At 40.4% G+C, this 15,925-nt stretch overlaps 1 protein-coding gene across 10 annotated transcripts in view; it reads left to right on the forward strand.

The window, feature by feature from the left end:
* Nucleotides 1–435: 435 nt before the first annotated feature.
* The window catches only part of SRBD1 (S1 RNA binding domain 1), a 127,677-nt gene continuing 112,187 nt past the window's right edge, over nucleotides 436–15,925 (forward strand). For 3 of the 10 annotated variants that reach the window (XM_035559716.2, XM_035559752.2, XM_035559776.2), the window contains exons 1-10: nucleotides 490–647; nucleotides 1,586–1,688; nucleotides 6,336–6,531; nucleotides 7,334–7,416; nucleotides 7,887–8,052; nucleotides 9,099–9,461; nucleotides 10,915–11,081; nucleotides 12,185–12,302; nucleotides 12,422–12,560; nucleotides 14,922–15,018. In XM_035559716.2, coding sequence (XP_035415609.1) covers nucleotides 7,334–7,416; nucleotides 7,887–8,052; nucleotides 9,099–9,461; nucleotides 10,915–11,081; nucleotides 12,185–12,302; nucleotides 12,422–12,560; nucleotides 14,922–15,018 — 1,133 coding nt within the window. In that variant the 5' untranslated portion in view covers nucleotides 490–647; nucleotides 1,586–1,688; nucleotides 6,336–6,531. Of the gene's footprint in view, nucleotides 648–1,585; nucleotides 1,689–6,335; nucleotides 6,540–7,333; nucleotides 7,417–7,886; nucleotides 8,053–9,098; nucleotides 9,462–10,914; nucleotides 11,082–12,184; nucleotides 12,303–12,421; nucleotides 12,561–14,921; nucleotides 15,019–15,925 lie in introns of all 10 variants that reach the window. The other 7 variants (XM_035559734.1, XM_035559758.2, XM_035559726.2 and 4 more) reach the window with 4 other exon arrangements.

Genomic DNA, 15,925 nt, shown 5'->3' on the forward strand with positions numbered 1-15,925 from the left:
ATTTCTTCTCAGAAAGAGCAGTCAGGCATCGGAAGGGGTTGCCCAGGGAAGTGGTGGAGTCACCGTCCCTGGGAGTGTTCAAGGCAAGGTTGGACGTGGTGCTTAGGGACATCGTTTAGTGGGTGACATTGGTGGTAGGGGGATGGTTGGACCAGATAACCTTGGAGGGCTCTTCCAACCTAATGATTCTGTGATTCTATGTCACACGCCGGCTGCCGCTGATACAAAACCCAGAGAAGCATTTCCACCCGCTCTCCCCACCCCGGCCCCGCGCCGCCACAGCAGCCAGCCCCGCCACCCCCTTAGCGCCCGGGCCCCGCGGCGCCCAGCGCCACCTGGCGGCGGCGGGGGCCTCGCCGGCCGCGGGGGACCCCTTGGGGCAGGCAGGGGCTGGGCGGGCACCGCCACCCGGGCGGCCGGAGGAGCCCGGGGCTGAGCGGGGCGGAGCGGGGCTGAGGGCGGGGGCCGGGGCCGCTCCGCCCCGCTCCGTGCCCGCTTCCTGCAGCGCGGCGAGGCCGCCGCTTCCTGCTCCTCCCCGCGGCGGGGCGGCTCGGCTCGGCACGGCCGGGGTTGACCTGGCGGCCCGTTCAAACTCGGCGGCAGGGGGGCGAAGCCTGGGGGCGTCTCCCGGCCCTCGCCGTGCGCGGGTGAGAGGGGCAGGGCAGGGCTGCTTGGCGGAGGGGAGGGGGCCCCGGCGCCCTTCGGGGCGGGGGGCTTCCTTTTGTTCCGCTCTCCCGGGTGGAAACGGGGGGTGTTTTCTGGAGGACCCGAGCCCCGCGGGTAAGCGGGAGGTGGCTGCTGCCGCGGCCCCGGGCGGTGCTGCCGGGGTCTGCGGGGACAGCAGGGCGCCGGCAGGCCCAGGGGACGCGCAGCGGGTGCCCGCGGCTCGGTCCCGCTCCGGGCCCGGCAGCCGTGGTGTGGCTGCAGCGCATCGCGGCAGCAAGCCATGCTATCTCAGCTCCCCACGTGCCGCCCAGGATCCCAAAATGAGCGTCACCTTCATGGCCAAACGTGCTGTGGCTGTTACCATGCAGGGGAGGTCTTCGTTGTCCCTCAGAAAGAAACTCGTTAAATCAGACCCAGTAGGAGCGTTGTGGCTGGTTTGCTGGGCCGTAGGAAACTGGCCACACGTCATCCGGCAGCCGTGCTGGCTCAGAAGCCCCTTGCCCTTGCGGTAACACCATCTGTTTCCATTGGTGGTCCGAGATAAGCACATGGAAGAGAAGTACACGGAGAGCGCTGCCCTGTCCCTTGCAGTGCACAGCCCCTCTGGCAGCGCAGGTGGCGCCTTCCGTCCAGCCCGGCCATCGGATGTAGGACCACGTCTGGGCAGCAAGGAGTGCCCTCAGGGTGCGGCCTTGGCATGCTGCAGTGGTGGTGGTGCTTCAGAGGTCGCGCTACGTGATCCTAGAGGTCTTTTCCAACCTAAATGATTCAGTGATTCTGCACTACCTTTTCCTTGATGATGAGTGCTGGGGCCGTTCTGCTTGTACGTACGCACCCTACGTGCCTGCCCCTTTGTTTCTGGCTGTAACTTTCCAGTTAGCACTGGAGTCCCCTGATTGGTATCTGACTTCTTTCTCAGGTAGTCCTGACTGGCAGTTGTGTAAGAAAAGAAAGTTGGACATCTAGTGCATTAGCTTTTCCCAGCAAAAGTGTCTGGGAGTTCGCCAAGTTTTTAGCCGCAAGTAAGTTGGTTTTATATTTTTCAAGTACAAAGTAGTTGTTACAGATGACAAAAATCTTACGGAGCAGTAATTTCAGTACAAGTTCCTGCCATTGGTCTGTGTAGCATTTTCTCCTCTATGCTGCTTGACAGGATGCTCACACTTTGATTTTGTCTTAGTTCTGGCATGCACTGGAAGTGTCTTAAAATGACAAGCAAAATCAAACTGTTAAAAGCCTACATATAGTTTTTAGAGTGGGCCATTCTGCTGTTGCTAATAATGGTCTGAAATCCGCTTGTCATGTGGGAACCGTAGTGCTTTTTATGTCCTGCCCCAGATGCTTGATGTTATAATAAACTGTTGGTTGGCTAGGACTGTGTGATATTAGGAAAAGCTAAAATGCAAAATTTTATTATCCTTGCTATTTTCTTACAAAAGCAGAGGCTGCAGAGCAGTGATTGAGGAGCTTCCTACATAGACAGATTTCCTTTCTGGAAGGAACACGTTACTTGGAGTTAATGGGAAAAAGAGCTTTAGAAGTTTCTGTGTCATTTTCTGCTAGAGGATTTTTTGCAGTTACTGAAATGAAATAAAATTGCAAGTATGTGTGTGTTTTGGTGGTTAGTTTTTTTTTGTTGTTGTTTTATTTTTTTTAATATTGTGCCTTCGGGTAGAGAAAACTCTTCGTGTGAGTTGTAAGGTGCAGCTGCCTTTGTTGATCTTCAGATCTATGTTTCTCTTTTTTCTTTATGAGGATTTATGTGACTTAATGTAGTAAGGTTGTGAGATTTAAACTTACCAGAATGACGTTTGCTTGATCATATTGTAGAGGCATAATATTTTCTATAACTTTAAACTGTTATTATTTTTTCCTAGTGTGCACTGTAGAAGATTACACAGTCTGTTTGGATCAGTGGAGCAGTTTCTAATTTTGAAAATTTTTGGTCTAGTCATTGAGTTACGTAACCTTGTGGTAGTTGTGGGTTGTGTTGGAGTTCTTGGAGGGTGGTGGGGTTAAAAGAGTTTTTGTTCGTTTGTATATGTTTATTTTTCTTTTAATTACATTTGTTTTCAGGACTTTAAAAACTGCTTCTGCAAGTAGTTGCTTATGCCAAAGTAGTTGCTTATGAAATTTACTTTTAATAGGTTGTATCTTTGCATGAATAGAGAGGATGAAGAGAATATCATCCTTCTAAAGTCTCTAAATGAAACTTGGATTGCTCCTTAACGTAATAAGGCCCTTAAAGTCCTAATCTTCTTACACTCCACACACTGCCTAGAACTCAGATGTGTGAAGAGAGAACAGCAGAATGATTACTTCCTTGCTGTATGTTTTGTGCAAACTGGTATTAAGATTCAGTGAAGTGTAACAAGAGCCACGCCATCACTTCTCTTTGGTCCTGGTGTGGCCCAACATCCAACTACACTCACCATATTTTAATGAGTAGTTGTCAGCCAGGGAGAAGTGTACAGCCGCTGGGATAGTTCAGATGCATTGTGGAGTTTGCATTGGATGGAGAGAATAAAAGTGTTGGGAGCAAGAGAATTGGTAACAAAACTGCTTGGAGAGTAGACCTGGGAAATATATTTACCTACAATAGCAATTATTTAAATAGATTCAAGCCTTCCTCACCAGACAGCGTAATAATTCTGCAAAGTCTTCTTTCTTTTTTTATGTGGGGAGTACTTTTGAAGAATGTCCTGATATGTTTTTGTTTTTCTTTTGTGGAGAAGAAAGCCTCTAGTGATTATCGAGTGTGTAAAGCAGAGAGAATTTGGATGTTTCTAGCAGGGAAGTTTCATGCTGCCTTCTGTCACTTGTGAGGCGGATGAGCCGAAGAGTTTTGATTCCCCTGAAGAAGGCAAAAGGTTCTGTGTTAAGGTTTCAGCCTATTGCACAGATGCAGATTATTATATGTGGACGGATCTGAAATGAAATGAGTTGAGAGCTGCTTGTGCAAGGCAGAAGTTTCTAGCTCCTAACTCCTGTTGCCTATTGTAGAAGTGAAAATACTGTTGGCAAGATGACTGTTAAGATCTTGTTTTCTCAAGGAACAGCCTTTTTAATTACCACAGAATTTCTGGCAAATACATACAATAAGAAAAAACAATGTACTAGCAAACAGCACTTGGACGTTAACTGGCTTTGGCTGCTAGGAGAGCTTCTAGAACAGAGCTGTAGGAGTTGAACACACCGAATGGCAAGCCAGTGAAATCCTACACAGGGTGGTTAGATAGTTGTGCACATCACTGCATGCTGCGTGTTTAGGTTCTTCAGGTGCTAAGTGCAGGGGACACCAGTAATCCAGGCACTGCAACCACTTGCCATAAGGTACAGCAACACTGAACAGAGACACAGGTGGGGATAAAAAAAGGTTCGTTCAGACTTCTCTCTGGTATAAATTCAGTACTCTCCATTTTTCAAGAAGCAGTCAGCCTTGTAGTTGGCTCTTCTACAGCTGTGGAGTTTTCTGGATTTTGGGAAAGGGGCACAGTTCTGTGTAAGCTGTAGTTTATTTTCTTGGGGTAGAAACCAGGCCTTGCCTACACTTGGCTGGGAGCATGGTTACCTGGAGGCTACGGAGAAGGAAGTGGTAAAGGAATTTTTGCCACTGAGGGCAGTCCATCTGAAAAATATGAGTGGCCAGCTTCACCCTGGTTTGATCCCAGTATGCTGTGGGATGAATAACGCCTTTCCGAGCTCACTCAGCATTGGAGGCAGGAGCCTCTTTTTGCTTCTCTTGACAAGTCTCCTTCATGAAACACAGGGAATTGTATCCAAGTAGAAGCGGAGCACAGAGCAGGCAGTAGCCTGTCGTAGCTTTGTTGTGTAGTCAGTGCAATGAGCATTTTAGACGCCCCTCGTGAAGCGTATCTGTGCTTGCCTCTTTCTTGCGTCTTCCTGCCTCACTTCAGGGATTGTCTTTTAAGTTAAAAAATAAAAATTTTGTAATATTTGTTCATCATCACCAGTGGCATTTAGACTTGTTGCTTTTTCATCCTCTTCCCTGCCTCCCCCTGCAGTGAATCACAGAAGAACTGTTTTTCTTAGTCATTAACTGTAGGTGTTAGCACACCCTAGTGCAGGCAGCTCAGGAGGAAAATTTAGCAGACAGCTGTCTGGCAATTGGAATCAAATCAGAAGTGTGTTTGTGGACTTGAATCAAAAAAGGATTTTTTGTATACAAAAAGAATATAGGTAGCAACTGCAAGATTCCTGTTCTGACTACAGTTAGTTCAGGACACATTTTTATTAGAAGGGGAGGTGGTTGTGACTGGACCTCACCTCGCAGTGAAATATCCAGATTATTTTTATTTTTACTTTGTGATGCCCCATGTTTGATAATCGTCTTGCAGATGCTCTTGGCTTTTATTCGGAGTTGTAGGATTCATTTTGGCTCATTTCAGCTTCTGACCATGGCTTGTCTGTTCACAGAGAGTTATTTGGAAATAAGTGTGCTTTATATTGATCTCTTACCTTAGTCCAAATTAACTTTGAGTGCATGTACCAACACCTTCAGGAGCACGTTACTGCTCTTCTCAGGAAAATCTAGTGGATAATCAATGCTTCAACTTTAATTATATTATTAATCTAGCTGAGGCCAGTCCCATCTTGCTACGTGCATTTAAGAGCTGACATCGCATTATTGATGAGTGGGGCACAGGACAGGTTCTGTGCTGAGCTGATCGCCTGGATCTGCCACGTGTATTCGATACTTCTCCATCTTTGTTAAGGACTGCAGCAAACACAAATAAGATGGTCTAATTATTTTTAAGCAGAAAATCCAAGAAATCAAAAGGGAAAAAAAAAACAGCATCAAACTTTTCCATAGAACTTATCACTTTCTATTCTATTTCATGCTTTCCTGTGCCTTTTCTATATTTGCTGCGTGGTAATTCTGCTTCATTTAGTGCATTGGATGAAGACGAGTGGAGTCAGATTTAAGAATGCAGGAGAAGATGTTAATATGTTTGTGGAAAATGGCTTTGTAAAACAAGGAGCTCATTTCCTATTGTGCTCATAGAAAGAGTTAAATCAGTCACCAATGTCGAACAGCAGGAGGTAGAATTAAATTCATAGAGTAAGCTTTACTTTTGCTCTGGCCTTGCTTACAAAAGTTGCCAGTACAAAAGTTGAGACGTTTTGAGACCCAGCTCTCGGCCATTTGAGGTGAGAGGGAAATACTCTTCAGACTCTCCAGATGATGCTTTCATTTTAATGGGGCTTTTGGGTAAGCCCGAGAACTACCACAGTAGTGTGCTCAGTGACCAAAACTGGTAGGGAAGTCTAGAGAGTGGTGTTATCTAAGGGGAATGCTGACCTTAGGTGAGTGAACAGATTTGTTGGCTTTTGCCTTTTTCTTTCCTGTGGTGAAGGGATAATTATGAAAAAGCTGATTAGACTGTTTGAAAACTGATTACTGGCTTCCAAAATTACCTGGAATACTAAAAAATACTGGTTGGACTAGCTAAAGAAGTATGACCGATAATGATATTTAAGCTGAATACCTAGTTTGGAAATGGAAAGAACTGTGAAATTTGACCATTTAAAAGGTGTCCCAGTGCCTGCGAAAGAGATCAGAGATCTGTCTGACTCAGGTGCTACCTAATTGTGGAAATCTTGGTGTTGCAAATATGAATAATGTTTTTTGATTCTCCCATTCACAGAGTGAAGTACAATATAAAATGGAAACATTATTTTCATGCCTCTGAGGCAACAAGAATAAATCTATAACTAACTCAGGACTATGATGATGACCATTCAGCTGTAAAGAGCAAAGGACAACTGAGAAACAAAGTGTCTGGGTGAAGTTGCAGGTGTCTCAAAACCAGGTGAAGAACAGTCACCCGAGAAGCTAGTAAGGTAATAAGGTAACTTTTTTTTTTGTGTATATTCTGTGGAGATCTGTTTTTCTGTGATAGGCGTGTTCTGACTGTTCACCTGATAGGATTGCAGTCAATGAAGCAGTACAGGAGAGCTGACCTGTTACTGACCATGGCATTTGCTCCAGGCTTTTATTTTGCAAGTATAAGCTTATAGCTAGTGCAATTTGATGTGGGCCTCCAATAGTCATTCTTCTACTATGGTACTGACAACTGTCACTTAAGTAAATTCTGGATTTGCTTTACAAGGAAAACAAACAGCTCTTTCAGAATCATTGATTTTAATATGCATACAAGCAACAACTGGTCTTCAAAGATGAAATTCTAGATCTAAATGGAAAATCTTGCAATACTGTTCACATCAAAAACATATGCTAGCTCACATTGTTGGATTTTAATTTTATTTTCTGTATTTCTTAGAAGACTGATGGAGAAAAAACTGGCACAGTACGCAACTGACACACAGTAATATGTCTGGGAACCAGTATTCCTTCTGCTAGGATAGCTTTACATGCAGCTGGAATAGTTACCTCCAACTGAGTACAAAAATAATTGGAGTCTTTAGTGCTGGTTTGTCTGTGGGCTAAATTGAAAAGATTGTTGAATGTCTGCTGCTGTGGCCTACATTCTTGGATACTAAGAAATCTAAACTTTCTCTGGAGGAAATTTTTGAGATTGGTGAAGACATTATGAGGACGCACTTGGAAGTGAGTTAAAGGGCTGAATAAGAAACTGTAACTTTAAACAAATGTTCTGTTTCTTTCTTCTCCACTCTGTTTCAGATGACATCTCTACCAAGGAGGGTAAAATCTCAATCCAAAGCCCTTATATCAGAAGATGGTGAACTATCTCCATTTCTTAATTCGTAAGATTACTGTTTCCATGGTGGCTTTTTTTTTTTTCATTTATGTATGGTATATATTTTTGGCGTATATGTCACAACAGTTTTCTTAAAGATTTGTGCTAAGCTTGAGTGGTAGCACAAGGACAACACAATTTCTGAGAGGTTTATTAAAAATTCTTAGTGCACAAAATTTCTAAATTGTAAAACACAAACTACCTTTGCTGCTTCATGCTCACAATGAAGTTAGAGTGAAACTGAATTGCCAGTTGTTGAAACAGACTCGAATGTGTGTGCATGCCAGTGATGAGCCCCAGGAAAGCTCGGTAAATTGTTCCAGCCGTTAGCTCTGCAACAGGAAAGACCTGTGTTTTTTGAGTGTGACTGTCTTTCTATTTATTTTTCCTGTTTGTTTCTTTTTGTGTCAGAAAACACTCATTGGCTTGCTTTTTATTCTTCTCACAAGCAGTATTGTTTACTTGTTTGTTTTTCAGGAGCTCTGAATCAGAAGAGGAAGAAGAGGAGTGGGAGCCAAAAAGCAAAGTTGCCAAGAGACCTCGGTTGACAAAGAAAAATGAGGCAAAACCTAAAAAACTTGCTGCTCCACGATCAGCTGTGGCCAGGAAAAAGGTCAAAAAGATAGCAATAAAACAAGAATTGGTGAGTATCCGTAAGCAAGAGACAAGTACTATGGAGGGCAAGTAATGTAAGTAGAATTTGTCCAATGGTGGTTCACTCGGTTGCATGACTGAGTGATCAGCTCATCTGATTCAAATGTTACCATAAAGATTAAGTAGATTTGATAAATATGGCTTTCTTGTGTATTTAACTGTCCCAGATCTAAGGACTCTTCCTTTAAAATTTTAGCCAGTGATTATTGATAGGGTTTTCCATGAAGATCTCTTTCAACAACAAAAATACATAAAAATCACTGTTTTTTCTGTAATGAAAACTAAACACCATAATGCCTCTGGTTTGTGTGTTACTCCTTTGATGTCTTCTACATTTTCACCAGCTCAGTACCACAACAAAAATATGTCCTGTTTCCTTATGTTTCCTTGCACGGTTGTTCAACCCAGTAAAGTTTATTATGATGAATCTGTGATATACTGCTATCAGAAGTTAGTTGTCTTTTGTCGAAGATTAGCATGAGAGGTTAGGTCATGACAGGAGCCAGTACTTCTAGTTTATATTAATGTTTCTGAATGTTTTGACATACGTGGCATATTGAGAAATAAATTCTTGGACTATGAAGGTGATCTCTGGGGAAATTCAGGAAAGAACATGTGGCTTGTCCAAAGTTAAGCAATAGCAGACCAAATCTCAATTCCAGTTCCCATTTTGCACCTAATACCTCATTGGAAGTGTGCTTCCATGCAATGCTGCGCCCAGTTTTGTTCAGATTAGTGGAGGTAAGGACTGTAGGTTGATATCTTCTGAATGAGAGCCCAACTTAAATCTTCTGGGATAATTTAATTTGATCTTTCTTTTAAATTGTGGGTCTGGTTGGTATGTTTATCCTTTTATTTCCTACACACAAGAAATATTTCAGGTTACTTGATGTCTGGCTTGGCATTTCCCTGCCAGATGGAGACTTCTCTGGGGAAAATGATGTCTGGTTTCAAGTTTTCCATGGTTTTAATTGAAATGTGGTTGAGCCGGTTTATAAGTCAATGCTTAATATGGTTTCAATGTCTTTTTGGTAGGATCTATCCTTGCCTATTGCTCCTGCAGAAGATAATAGGGTGCAACTTCTAAAACCTAAGGAAGAAGATGTAGGCACTGAATTGAAAACTTTAGATCAAATGCCAGTAGTGCCTAAAAAAATGGAAGCAAATTCATTCCAAGGGATGAATGTAAAGAGTTCAGAGAGTGATGAAAAACCTTCAACAAGTGCTCCTATAGTGGGAAATGAAGCGAAACATGAGAAATCTGAGGAGGATTTTGCATTTGATGAACCACCTTTTAAAAAGATTAAATCGACTACATCTCCTGAAGGAAAGCCAGTAAAAAATCTAGGAGGCAACAAAGTAAAAGAAGAATGTGAAATGAACTGGGATATTGTACAGGTATGAGATCTTTTCCTTTTCTTAGGTGTCAATGAAATCATTTCCTGCATAATTTGCACTTAGACTCTGACATACAATTTGAATCCTCTTGGCATCAGTTGGAATGTCAGAGTCATTGTGCTGTTAAGTACTCATTTAACCTCTGATTAAATTGTCATAATATATGTATAAATATAAATGTTGGTTGATAACCGTTAAAAGTTCAAACCTTTAAATTATTCTAACATCTGTGACTTACACAGCCCTTAGTACAAAGCTTGCCTGTAACAGTTTGCTGTATATTTCTTCTGTATCAACACAAGTTTTTTGGTATAGACAACTGAAACTCCTACAGGAGTGGATGCTGAAAGATTTGGAGTGCCTGTTTTAGAATTTAAGGTTTAGTTAGTGTGGATCATTTCATTGTAGAGGTTCATTTAAGAGTGTATACCGGTTTGCAGTACCATGAAGGAGGAGTTTGCTTTCTTGAAACAACAGTGACATCAAGGGAGGTATCATCTTTCCTTTTTGTAGGATGTTAACTTTGAAGCCATTCAAATAAAGACAGTTTTAGGATAGGTGTCATTCTGGCATGCTAGCTGTTGTTATAGAATATTTTAATATGAGTTCAATATATATCATGCTTAGTACTGCCTACATAAAAGGGTATAAAATTTTATATGCCTGATTCTTCTAAAATATTATTGGAAATGCAGGTAGACAATATGATCTGTACTGTATTGCTGCTCTAAATGTAGTGAATGTGATTGTACTGGAGTTTTTATGTTTTTAGGCCTCGTAATTTTGAAAGGCTTTTAAATCAGCTATGGGAATAATTGTAGTAAAATAATGTAGTTAAAACATTGCTAAGATAAGGTACCTATATAATTTGTCCTCATTTCCTTTTTGATGCACTGTAATTCTATCCGTTGAAAGCCCTGTTTGTACAAAATCATGTTTAGGTGTGTGAGACTTGATTCATCTTGAAACCTATGGTAATATCATGCTGGTTTCTATCGGCAGAGTTGAATTTGGATCAGCTTTGTGTTTGTGTTTTGTCTTTTATTTTGTTTTGTTTAACCGTGAGGTATACTGGTGTTTGTTTAAAACAAACAAAAAAAAGCTTCAAGTTTTCTGTTGCCACAGGCAGTTTGTCTGTTTTTTTTTTTTTGTTGTTATTTATCCTATTTAATTCTATTCCCAAGAGACCCTGTTTTCCTTTTTTTTTTTTTTTTTTTTTATTTGTAGTCCCAAGTTCTTGGAAACATTGGTTGTTACATGTCTTCTTGAAGTACTGGTTGTGGTGGTTGGATGTGTGGGAAGACTCACATCTTGTGTTGTCAGGGACAAAGCTGGTTAGCATATTATTCTGGAGTTGGTTTTGACCTTGAGTAAGAGGCTGTTTAAAGCAATCTGCTACCTTTCCTAAGTGTTTTGTTATGTGGTGTGTTGTTTCTTTTTTTTCTTGTTACAGGTTTTGTCAGAAAGAACAAATGTTGAGCCATGGGTATGTGCAAACTTAATTCGCCTCTTTCAAGAAGAAAACACAATTCCTTTTATTGCTCGATATCGAAAAGAGCTCATCAATAATCTGGAGGCTGATGCCTTGCGAGAAGTGCAGCAAACATTGGAAGAGCTACGGTAAGTAAGTTACTGGAAGGTAGCTGGGAAAGAGGTGAGTAACAACCTGTTGCTGCTTCTGCATCCCCTGTTTTCGACATTTTGTACACACTGCAATTATGAAGGAACTCTTAAAGAAGAAAGTTGAAAACTGAGGTAGCTATGCTTGATGCCTATCTGTTTTTCAGTCTACGTAAAAAGAAATCTAACATTATTAATTGTCAAGAAAAAAATAATATTTTTGTCTGCAATTTTAGTAGCTTATAGATCCTGGAAATATGTAGACCAATTAGATATAAATTGCAGTCTTAGAAAAAGAGCTGCTAAGAATCCCTTGACTTCCTGCTTGGAACAGCAAAGCTTTCTAGTGAAGAGCACTACTTGAGGTTGTAGTGTACCAGGAGGGTAGGCTAAATCATCCTGGACCATTGCCACAAAGAAGTGATCAGCAAAGCCCACTGCAGGGGTGAATGAGACTGCTCTCATTCCTTGTCAATTTTGTGTGGATGTACTCTCTTGAGACAAGGGAACAGACTTGAGCTCTTCTGTCAACATGGTTTTTCATGCAACCGCTTTTACTCCCAGGTTGTGCCCTAGGAAAAAATTCTTTCCAAAGAGGGAGTGTCACCTGAGATGGTCTGAATGAGTTATTTAAATCATAACAAAACACCTTCACTGTCTGCAGCAGGGTAATGTCGCAGGTATCTTAATTAAGGTTTAAAATCTGGTACGCTGTCCTTCATGCTGCAGAACTACTTTGGTATGAATTACAGCTGTAAGTGCTCATTGACATGGATTTAACTTTTGACCTTTTTATTTGGCTTTTGGGCCAGTAATCTTCCAAAAAATGTATATAGCAGTAATGATGTTCTCTGTTGTTTGATTATTTTTCTCAAGGCTACCACAACACATTTTGATACTACTTTGAATTAGAGAAAGGGAGTGATGGTTAGGAACCCTTTTTTGAATTGTCAGAATTTTGTTAAGGGATTAGCATGAGATAAAATCTTCAGAGGTTTCACAGGTTTCAGAGATCTTCAGCAGTGTACTAGACAAGGTCAAAACAAAAATCCTTTCTAATCCACCATGAAATGTAACTGTTAATATCTCTCTTATGTTTTTAGTTCTGTTGCAAAGAAGACACATACAATAATACAGAAGTTGAAGAAAGAGGGGAAACTATCAGGTTGTCTATTCACAGCATTATTAAACTGCAGAACTTTCGAAGAATTGGACCATGTGGTCAGTATACTACTCATTTTTTTAGATCATCCTTAGTTTAAGTGTAATTGTGCGTAATGTACATAGCATAACTGAAATATTTCCTTGCCTTTGAATAACTGTTTTTTGTTTGTTTTAAGTCTGCACCTTATAAAACTGGGAGTAAAGGTACCAAAGCCCAGAGAGCCAAGCAGCTGGGATTAGAACCTGCAGCTCTTTCTCTCCTGCAGAATCCTATGGAACTCAATCTCTTTTCTTACATTAGACCCAATGTCAAAGGTAAGCGCTTTGCTTCTATTAGCACTAATGTCTTAAATTATTTCTAGTGTTTGAAAAGAGGAATTATTTTAATTGTCCCTAGGTTGCTGGAAGTTTTTAAAACTATTTTAAATTCCAGAGTTCTTTTAGCAAGATGCAGTAGGATTAAAATTTAGTGCCATAGTTCTCCAACCTTTCCTGTTTGTGTTTTTTTTATTTTTTTTATTTTCTGTGTGTGTGTGTGTTGTAAATAGCAATAATTCTGGTATACAAGAGACAGAAGTCCGCAGATGTTATAGGGCAAGCCTGTATTTACCGGAAAGAGGGAGGAAGTGTACTACATACCTTAGACCTCTCTGTGGTTCTGCTCGTATTTGAACTGTCAACTGAAGATTTGACATAGATTGTATATAGATTGAAGAGGTTTATATTTATACTGTTTACTTAAGTAAATTTCACCCATCACAGCATATTTTAATAACATCTGGCTTTGCTGACTTGGAATGAGCAGGAGAATTTTTGCTGCTGGATGACAGTAGGGGTTGGATAAGATGTAATTGCTGAAATTTTAGCAGGAACTTTAACAATCCGATAGTTTCATATATAGGCTGCAGAATTGTGTTTCTTTGTGAATGCAGTTATGGGTGAATCTGTAGGGGGCAATCTCTGACAATAAAATACAAAGATTGTTGCAGCCTTCTGTATGGTGTTAAAATAGAGAAGTGCTTTTCTTTTTTCCTGCCCCAGCACTTGCTTTTTGACTTTATTATAAAGTGCTCAACGTTTATGTGGGGGTGATTCTTACTCTTTCCACTTCAGTTGTTCTTCTATTTTATTATGTATTGTTTATAGAATTATCCTAACTTTGCATTGAGAATCAGTTACCAAATAATAATTTAGTTATTGCTTTTTAAAATGTCACAAAGCAGTCTATTGCAATCACATATCTGACTACTCTGTCGGTCTCAGGAGCCAGAAGGAAATCTTCATGGTGGAAATTGACATAAATTATTTAGGGTGCATTTAAAAGGGAGTGCTATTTGTTGCAGCATAACCACTTCAGATTTTAAAATCATTATACTTATTTTCATTTTTGTTCTAAAAATAACATAGTTGGGTTTACATAATCATTTTAATTTGAAAGGCGCATCAGAAGCCATATACAAACTGGATCACTTTTATCAACTTGGAAGCCAGTTTGACAGCCTATATACAGTTTGAGATCAGAGGGAGTTTTTGTTAAAGTGGAGTGCTTTGTTGCGCAGAAAGGTTTTCATCAAATCTTTTTAAGATACGTTTTTTAAAAAAAATTGAATGCTTTTGAGAAGACAAATACGGCATTTTTTCATGTGCTGTAATCCAACAATAAAAGAAAGGTGCTTTCAGCTCCCTAGTGGTTGTGAATTCAGTCACAATATTAGTTATCAGAACTATGCATTTTTTCTAATATGCTTTTTTTCTAAATGGTATTATAAAAGCTCTTCCAACATACGTGCAACCTACCAGACAGCAGAGTTAGAAACGATGTGTTTTGTGCTAGACTGTTAGTCCCACATCTGCCAACTGTAGGATTCTTGCTCTGAAGCATTTGTTACTGACCATTGCTAGAAGCAGGATTTTATAGATTGATTTTTAAAATATAAGATACTTTTTTTCATTAATTTTTGGTTCTGGTACAGATCAACTGCTGTGCTAAGGAGACAAATGTGCTACTTTTTTTGGTCTTTTGAAGTGAGGGATGTGTGTTGAAAAGCTGAAAGATTCTGTTGTTAGATCCCTATAATACTTTGTCTGTGGAGATGTTTTATAACTTCACTGTTTGAACAGTGTTTTGTGGGATAGGATGAGCCTACCCTGATCTCAGACCCATCGCCGTGCAAACTCCTGCAACAAAACTGGGGAAATACAAAACTATTACACAGAGAAAGGACAGGATTGCCTGCAGAGTTTTTAGACTGTTTCCATATCAGTCAGCAAAATGTGTAAACTTCTGCTGCAATTGATTCATTTTATTACAACCTCACAAATTACACTTGAATGTCCAATTTTACTATTGTAAATAATTCATCTGTGTCATAAATGTCAAGATCTGTTAGCAGCAAACGCACAGAACTATTACTTTTACCCCATTTTAATGCCATTTTGATTTATGATACTGCATTGATCAGATTTACTAAAGATGTAACAGTTACAGATGCTTTGGAAAGGAATCACAGCTTAAAAAAAATCCGGTGAACTAAAATTCTTCACTGAAACCTGAAAATCCAACAGATAACTTGCATCAAATTTTCTCAGCTTGACTATATTTTCTTAGTGCTTCTGCAGTTGTGTAATTTTTCATATTAGTTTTTTTTATAGTTACTTTTTTCCCCCCCTCCTAAGGACTTGCAAATATCCAGGAAGTAGAGGCTGGAGTACAGCATATTCTAGCTGATATCTTTGCTAAGGATAAAGATACTCTGGACTTCATCAGGAAATTGTAAGTTTGAATTTTGCTTTCTAAACTTTTCCAGGTTACGTGGTAAAAATCAGTCTCCTGTCATGCAGATTCACAATTTTTAATGATCTGAAAACAGTATTACTGTTACGTCTCCTCCTTCACTTGTGCTGGAGACATTCTTTAGTGTTTCTGGCCATCTGGTTATCAGTGGAGGAGAAATCTCCTCTGAGTGTAGCAGGATACTGTGACTCCTCAAAACTGACAAATTATCCGTGGCTCTCTCTGTTCCATATAGAGCTGATCACCCTTGCAGTTACAGAGAGATCTCTCTAAGGGAAAATTTTCTCTCCATGCACTTCTTTCAAGCTATAGATTTTCAAAGGCATGTCTGCTGTAGCTGCTGCTCCAATATTTAGTGCTTGACATCAGTCAGTGTAATTGCGTTTATTGACAGTTAATATTGGCATTACTAGTCCATCAGACAAGCGACTGACTATTCTTAAAGCAGGAGTTATCAATCCTTCTACTGTGTTAGCTGAATTTAAATTTTCTTGCCTTACATAATGACTTCAAGGTATTTGTCATGTCCAGGGAGGTTCATGTAACAGAGTAAGAGTTGCTTGTTGCTTTTTGCGTTTGTTTTTTTTTTCTTTTTTTTTCCCTCCTTGCTGTATACCATCTGGGACAGAGAACACAATTATCAAATAACAGATACCTTCTTAGGAGCATGTGGTTTGGTTTGGATCAGTTTGGTTCTATTTAGTTGGCCTATGTTTGCTGTTCATTGTAATGGCCAACTTTATCAAAAGGCTAGAGCACAGCAGTGTGATAATTTCAATGGAGGGGATGTTTTGTAAAGGACGTTCAGTCATTACCAGACTATCCGTTTCTTTTTTTTTGACCACCAGAAGCTCTTTAATTGGATGCACAGTTCTTCACAGATACC

Source organism: Cygnus atratus, chromosome 3, assembly GCF_013377495.2.
Source record: "Cygnus atratus isolate AKBS03 ecotype Queensland, Australia chromosome 3, CAtr_DNAZoo_HiC_assembly, whole genome shotgun sequence".
NCBI lineage: Eukaryota > Metazoa > Chordata > Aves > Anseriformes > Anatidae > Cygnus > Cygnus atratus.